This window comes from Chenopodium album, chromosome 14 (genome assembly GCF_948465745.1).
Source record: "Chenopodium album chromosome 14, dcCheAlbu1.1, whole genome shotgun sequence".
NCBI classification, from domain to species: Eukaryota; Viridiplantae; Streptophyta; class Magnoliopsida; order Caryophyllales; family Amaranthaceae; genus Chenopodium; species Chenopodium album.
The window spans coordinates 41,368,841-41,377,336 of NC_137847.1; the positions used below are offsets into that span (position 1 = coordinate 41,368,841).

At 28.4% G+C, this 8,496-nt stretch overlaps 1 protein-coding gene across 1 annotated transcript in view; it reads left to right on the plus strand.

The window, feature by feature from the left end:
• LOC145580254 (GDSL esterase/lipase At1g29670-like) overlaps positions 1-8,039 on the plus strand; it is a 28,348-nt gene extending 20,309 nt beyond the window's left edge. Inside the window, exons 4-7 of the mRNA XM_081637673.1 lie at positions 427-551; positions 6,559-6,792; positions 7,215-7,449; positions 7,584-8,039. Coding sequence (XP_081493799.1) covers positions 427-551; positions 6,559-6,792; positions 7,215-7,449; positions 7,584-7,858 — 869 coding nt within the window. The 3' untranslated portion in view covers positions 7,859-8,039. The remainder of the gene's footprint in view (positions 1-426; positions 552-6,558; positions 6,793-7,214; positions 7,450-7,583) is intronic.
• The last annotated feature ends 457 nt before the right edge of the window (positions 8,040-8,496 follow it).

Consider the following 8,496-nt stretch of genomic DNA (forward strand, 5'->3'; position numbering starts at 1 on the left):
GGCTTTTTTGGTTGTTGGCTTCTGGTATTTTTGTATAAAACATTAAACAGACGACAAACAATTTTACAAACATATTTATTAAGGGTCAATATAAAAAGCTAATACAAGCAACTAGGCAAATTAACCAAGAGAAATAGTCATCAATTAGCAGCCAATTGCCAAACAAGGCCATAACCTTATACAGTTATACTCACTTCGCTTTCCTATGTGTTACTCACTTGCATTTTACGTGGTGTCAAATAAATTCACTGCTTTGATTATTAATTTCTTTGATTGGCATTAGTAAAAATTATACACAGTTGATATATTCAAATTTTAACAATATAAATCTAATAAGTTTCGCATAATCTAACATAATATTTGATAAGTGCTTTATTCCACAATGCAACAAAGATTTTTATATACATATGTATATGTTGGTTGCAGCTGAACTTTTGGGATTCGACGAGTATATACCACCATACAGCACAGCCAAGGGACGACAAATACTCAAGGGTGTGAACTATGCCTCTGGAGCGGCCGGAATTCGCTCTGAAACTGGACAGCATCTAGTAAGCAACTATCTCTCTTAATTTTGGTTCATTACACTTTTACATTTTTTAGTGTTCTTGTAAATTCTTTTACCGCAATTTACACTCACTCTCATTTGGCCTACCGCAACTTATTTACATACAATATCTATTACAATAGTCTACACTACAGCAACTTATACGTAAATGTAAAGGAACTTATGCAGTTAGATACTTACGGTCTTACATTTTTTTTTTTTGAAAGACTTGTGCTCTTAAATTGTTGGATGATTAATAGTCAAAATTTTCCCTACTCACCTTTTCACGTACTCCCTAATTACCTTAGTACATGTAAAGAACTATACAAGTTATAAAAGTATAGATGTAAACAAATTAAATACTCCATATTACTTTCATTTTCTATCTTTTAATTTCTTATTTATATATGTAAGCAGAACTACAAAATTTTGGACGTGTTTATTAGTTTCAATATAATACTAAAGTTGATCTTTAAGGCTTGTCAAAAAAATAAAAAAATAAAAAAATAAAAAAAATAAATAAAAAATAAATAAATAAATAAATAAAAAAGAAAAAGGAAAAAAAGGGTCTTTTAGGATTCTCTTTTATGGATGACTATTCAATGGCCACAATAAACTTGTAGCTATTGTAATTAGTTTTTAATCTTGGCCCTATATTTTTAATAATCAATCTTGTCCATTCATCCAATTGACTTTAATTTTTAATTTTTAATAAGAAAAAAAATAAAAAATAAAAAAACAGTTTTCTTGATTATGATTAAAAAAACTGTTTTTCAGTTTCTAAAACAAAATACTGCACTTTGCCATTGATTGACGCATATACTTGCAATTTACAAGTTCAAAAGATTCTCCCATCTCCATTAAAAACCAATTACTCAACATTATATATTACTAGGTCCATGATTTTTGCATTAGTTTATCCAAAGAATGAATCATCTTCCATTAAAGAAGAAAAAGTAGCAAAATAGAAGTAGATCGAATAAGAAGATAAAAGTTGTGAGATTTGTCTCTTATCTTTAAGAAACCAATCATTTGACATTAAAGATCAAAACAAAAATTAAAAACAAGATAAATTATAAGTTTCATCAATTCATCCTTTGACCAAAATTTCTAGTATTATAAAATTGAATATATATTTTTTTAATCTCATTTAATTTAATTTTATTTTATTTTTTTTTTTTTTTTTTTTTTTGTGATAAAGTGTATTTTAAAGTCAACTAAATAGATGGATATGATCAATTTTGTAAAATAGAGGATTGAGATTCACTAGTTACAACGGCCACAATTTTATTGTAGCCATTTGAAAACTGTCCCTCTTTTATATACTTCATACTCCGTATTATTACTAAGGGAGTATTACACAGTTAAATCAGATTAACGAAGATTACATATTATTACAAAACTCTTCTCATCAGGATTTTACTAAAAATTTTATCATAAATAGTGAAATTTTGTTTAAGACAATACTGAAAAATTTTACTTGTAAATGGCTATCGTATTGACTTTCCGTGTAACCAAGAGAAATATATGACAATCGTAGCTAGATAATGTTACGATAGCACGAAATGAAGTTTGTATGATTGTTAAAGTTTCATTTTCTAACCTCATGTTCTCATCAAAGATAAGCCCAGAAGTTAATTGTCGTCACTTGAAGAATATCTTCTTCAATATTCTGTTAGCCTAACATGAATTGAACTGACGTATGTTTCAAGTATACTAAGCATTGAACTAGATTTGCGCGTGAAAAAGAGTAAAAAAAAATACAAAGTCGTTTACAGAAGAATATACTTGTTCAAATCAGTAATATTTGTTCGTACCAATTATCTTTTGAAGGATAAACTTGTCAAAATGTGAACTTAAGTTCTGATTTTAATACCGGAAAAAACAAAAATAAATGAGTGAAAATTAGGTTAACTTAATCTCAATGTATAAATATTAAGTTTTTCATTATTCTATGTGGTATCAGTATTTTTACAATATCATGATTTTATTATAGATAATATGGCCTTAGGCCTCGTTATCTTTACCTTATTGTTGCCGAAGTGAAATTATTTTTACTGATTCTCTATTATATTTTTTCTTTAGACATAATGATTTTTACTAAACTGAAATTATTTCCAATGAATTAAATTTTTTTTACCGAATTAAAATTATTTTTACTAAAGTGAAATTATTTTTTTTCTAAATACTCTCTTCGTGTTTTAATAAGTATTATAGTTTGACCGACACATAGTTTTAGGCAATTTAATTGACATAAATAAAATATGAGGTTAGTGGGGGTAGTTGGAGTATTAAAAATTATAAAAGAAAGATAATGAGGTTAATAGTTTATTAAAAAGTAATGAATGTGAGAGAAAAGATATAATATATAAAAAAGTAGTGGGTATTTAGGTGGGGACTATGAGAAGAGAGAGATATAATATTTAAATGTAGTTTTTTGCCAAAAAAAAAAAGAAAGTGTAACACTAATTAAAATACGACCGAAATTGATAAGTGTAACACTTATTAAAATACGAAGGGATTTTTTTTTTTAAGGTGAAATGAATAGACCTTAGTAGAAAAAATAAATCCTCCTTTTTTACTTCTGTCTTATCACTTTGTCTTTATTTTTCTACTCACTTTACTTTATTTTATTTTTACTTACTTTATCTACAATCTTCAATTCTTACTTTCACCTATCTTCTTGCAGCATTCTATTTCTTACTTTATCTGATGTATTATATAAATGCATTCACCTTTTTAATACCCCTTTGTTTTTTTAAGCAACACGCATCCCTTATCATAAACATTCTACTAATATATCTCTTTAACCTTCTTTACTATCATCCATCGGTAATTTAAATTATTTCATATATATATATATATATATATATATATATATATATATATATATATATATATATATATATATAGTCAAATGAAAAGTTCCTTAAAATGAGAAGGATTTTATGTATATAAAATTTTCACTGAATGTGCATATTTTTTTGAATAAAATGTACAAAAAAAATTTGACCAAACTTGAATATCATATTTTTTGTACATAATGTACATAAGTTCTCAGTTTTCCAGCAATTACAAAAAAAGTATCAGGTCCAAAATCAAATATGCACATTTAGTAGAAAATATATGCACATTTAGTTCAAAATAAATGCACATTTCATCATTCTCATTGGATTTCAACCCTAAATATATATATATATATATATATATATATATATATAATAATAATAATAATATTAAAAATAATAATAATAATAATAACTAATATATAAAGCTAAACTTTTAGTCAGATCATGGGGCAACGACACTTGGCGTTCCAACTTTTCGCCAAGTGTTTTGCCAAGTGTCACGCCACGTTAGATAAATTTAAATATATTTCATAAGATAAAAAAATTAGTTTAAAATTCTATTTGGATAAAATTTTAGGATAAAATTGTTAATTTAGATTTTAGTTTTGATAAAATACCAATATTTCAATTGAATTATAATTTTATTCAAAAAAATTATTAGATTATAATTCTCAAAAATTATCGTATAAATTTATTTTTTATATCATAATATTTTTTGGAGGCAAGAAAGTAGTTCAAAGCGTATAACATGCATTTTTATAATATATATACTAATCGGTTAAAATAATATACTTCACAATCTAATAGAATTTTATTACTATATGGACCTGTCAATTAGGGTCAAATCATGAGTCATCTCGGATTGGGTCACTTCAGGTTACGAGTCAAGAAATATTCAACCCTTTTTTAAAATTTTGGGTTCTGGTCAACCCAACAGGCTTTGAACATTTATTTTATTTATTTTTTGCTAATTTTTTATTTTTGAAATGTATTAAATCGAACATTTCCACTAACATTATTATTAGTCATTACATGCCTACTAGATAACAAATCGTCACAAAAATACATCAATTTCTAACTAATTTTGTATCAATGATATATTTTAAAATTTGATGTATAGATTAAAAATTTATCTTAAAATTCAATAAACAACCTGGGAATCGCACGGGACACAAAACTATATATATATATATATATATATATATTATTGTTTTTTTTTCTTTTTTTTGACAGAATTCATCATGACATCTACTTACATGTTTTATTATAAGGTGCGTCTTGTGTATGGCTGGCCACAGCATGTGACCACTTGTAAAAGAACAAAATAACTCCTATAACATTGATCGAATAACCTTGTACTATTGAACGAGTAACCATTAAGTAACCCCTATACAACTGACGAAGTAACCCCTGTAAAACTAAAGAAGTAACCCTTATGATGGATTATCACACCGTGTGACCAACTATATATAAGATTTTGTGTATATTATATCTTTTATCTCACAAATTCAAATCCTAATATTTAATTATCCCACAAGTTACACTACTTTTACACCTAGTATATTTTTTCTAGAACTCTGCACCAAACTAGTGAGTTGTTTTTTTTTTATAAAAAAAAGTGCACTTTCTTAAATTGAGCATTTACGGTAGATCTGTAATTGAGTAGAACATAGAAGAATGGAGGGATTATTATTATTAGGAATGCAATGATATCTCCTACTTGGTACAACTTGTGGGTTGTAATCTGAAGGTAGAATACGAAAGAATTGCATTATACTTTAAACATAAGATGAATCAAATGATACCATCATCTACTAGCTAGCTCTTTTTTACATCTTTTTCATTTCCACTTCCATCCTTTGTTTTTGTGATATTGAGTACAAAGCTAGGAAACTGACGTTCAACCTCACCAAAGTATGGTACGAGGAATGACGTTAAGTGATAGGTTTAACAACTTTTTGTTAGAAGTCGTCTTCAATAATGAAATTTAGTTCTGAACTAGAATCATAAAATTAATTTAGGTTATCTTATTTAATTTTACTTTTAATCAAATTTTACAGTCATGTATTCAATTCATTGAGAAATAAATTACATAACCACATATATGTAGTGCATAGTGGCGGATTCAAAAAAATATCAAAGGGGTCATAATATATTTGATAAATTTTAATGGGTGTCATTTGATTAAAAAATAAGCAATTTTTATAAGGGAAAAAAATTAATTATATATGATACTCCCTCCGTTTTAATTTGTTAGTCCCATATATTATTTTGGGCGTTTTAAAAAGATCTACCCGTATTAAATGTATTCTACTTTTGACTTAGTTTTAATTTTCTATTTTATACATATTAAATTTTGATTGGTTAAATTAATTGATTGTGAATTAATGACATAACTCTAAGTAAAGAAATTACTCCCTTAATTTATGCAATTATGGCTAATGCTTTCCTAAAAAAAATCAAAAAAATTAAATAAGACAAAACTATTTATGAATTGTTTTTTACTTTAATGCTAGATTCTAAATATTCTCGTTTTCTTATTTTATGTGATTGATTTCATATGCGACTATCATATTGAAACGGAGGGAGTATTTTTTTTCATGTTCAAGTGGGGTCAAAGGACCCACTTTATTACACTTGCATCCACCACTGAATCCACTAATAGTGCAAAACTAAGCTAAAAGTAAGGAAGAAGATCCCCATGTTCATTTACACAAATTAACCCAGCAAACCTACCATTATGATATATTAACACAAATTAATCACTTAAGTGAACATATTCTTATACATTAGGAGTGAACTAACCATTAACAATTTGAAGCAAACATTTCAACAAAGTGTCCTTCGCCCTATTATCTCTGGACTTTCCTACTAATTAAGGTATAAGCTAAAGGTATTCGCATATTTCAATGAGACCTTAGCTAGGTCTCTTCGAGTTATGTAAGTACAAATGGGTGCTAAGATTTTAGTATCTTGTGATTGTCAATTAGCTTAATTAGTTGATTAACGGACATAGTGGTACCAAATTTATGATTTAGAATTGATTCATCATTTAATTTACATACATTGGTCGTACTATGTAGTTCACCAAGTCACTAGATGTAAATGGCTCAACTAAATTCAATTTTTCTTTCTTTTCTCTCTCTCTCTCTCGCTCTTCAGGGTGATAGAATAAGCATGGATCAACAGCTACTAAACCATGGACTGACAGTAGCAAAAATTCCTTGGTATGGCTTTACGGCATTGCAGAATCTAGGAAAATGTCTGTACACTGTCAACATAGGCAACAACGATTACATCAACAACTACTTTAACTCAAACTACAGTTCGAGCTCGATCTATAACCCCGAAGAATATGCTCAAGCACTAATCAGTAAATATGGTTGGCAACTCAAGGTTAGGAACTCAGGATTGTGTTTTACTCTTCTTTGCACTTTGTAGTTTCTAGTTTCTTACTACAAAAATTTATTTACTCGCACTCTATACACTAATTGACAAGTCATTAAAATACTGTCATTAAACTTCTCTGTTTCATAATTATTGCAACATGTAAAGTTTTAAACTTCCTTACACATAACTTTGATTACGAAATATTAATTCTATAATGTTTAATTTACTTTAAAAGTAAGATTATAAAAGTTTAATATTTTGAAAATACATACAGAGTATACGTCATAAAAAATGAAACAAGATCTCACGTGATTATGTTGTTGAGTGATACATCATAAAGGAACTTATGGGTTCTCTGTATGTATTTTGGTACAATGTACAAATATGGACTAATTGATTAAAGTATATATGTAATTTTGGACATACAGTCTCTATATTTATTGGGAGCAAGGAAGATCGCGGTGTTCGGAGTTGGTCTAGTTGGGTGCACTCTAGGAGAAATATACACCTTTGGCCCATCAGATGGATCATTATGCGTAGATAAAATCAATGAAGCTGTCCAAATTTTCAACGAAAAGCTCATTAATTTGGTGGATGATCTTACTATGGAGCTTCCTGGAGCACAATTTACTTACATTGGTGCTTCATCAAGTACCGACACAGGTACTACTTTGTTTCATAAATGTTAATTGCCCCAGATATACGTGTACACATGAAATATACAAACTCGAAACATTCAGATAATTCAATAATATTTTGGTGTTGAGATTATTTATATATTTGTGGGTTTCGATCAGGTTCTGCTGTAGCGAATACTACTTGTTGCAAACTAAGGGATGACTATCAGTGCGTAGAATTCGACACAGTATGTGAAGGCCGCGACAATTACATATTCTGGGATGGTTATCATCCTACTGAAGTCGTGAATATACTCTCGGGAGAATCTGCATACAGTGGTATAGATTCGAAGTATATACATCCGGTGGATATTAAAACTCTAGTGTCTTGTGATCGAGAATTCATGCTCAAGAAAGTGAAAGACCGCATTTCTACTCGTTTAAGCAGTGCATAAAAAGCTCATATATTACTTATTGTTCCTTGTGTTTCCTGTAATTTGTCCCAAGCACTTTGTTGCATATGCTAGTTTTATGTTGAAATGTACGAAGTTTATTACGACGTGTAATAAAAATCTCATTGTTGTTTGTAGTGTGGTTGAAATTGAATAAAGCTTGGTACAACGTAGTATTCATGCATTTTAATTTTACCAATGATTTGATTCGAAATAAGTTTGAATTAATTTTACCATTGTTGTTGGGTTTGAATTGATTCGAAATAAGTTAAAGACGAATTCCTGTTGAAATTCATTGTAGTCCACTTGTGAGTGTCTCACATTGGAAAAAGAGGAGATGTGGTTTCACTTTATAAGGTAGAGGAGTAAATCCTATTATTGCCAATTGGTTTTAGAATGGAAGCTCGTAAGCTTAGTTTGTGGACCAAACTTTCCTCTTTTTTGTTCGGGTTGCCCAGCCCATATCATATTGTTTCGAAATTTAACAATTCCCATCTCCACAATACACTATGAACTATGCTACCTCATATGCATTCAGGATCGAGTCAATGAACCAATGTGCCACATTGGGATTTATTAAGTGTAAGTATAGCTTAGTGTGCCTCATTTCGGAAATTAATCTTTGTATTCCTATTTTATTT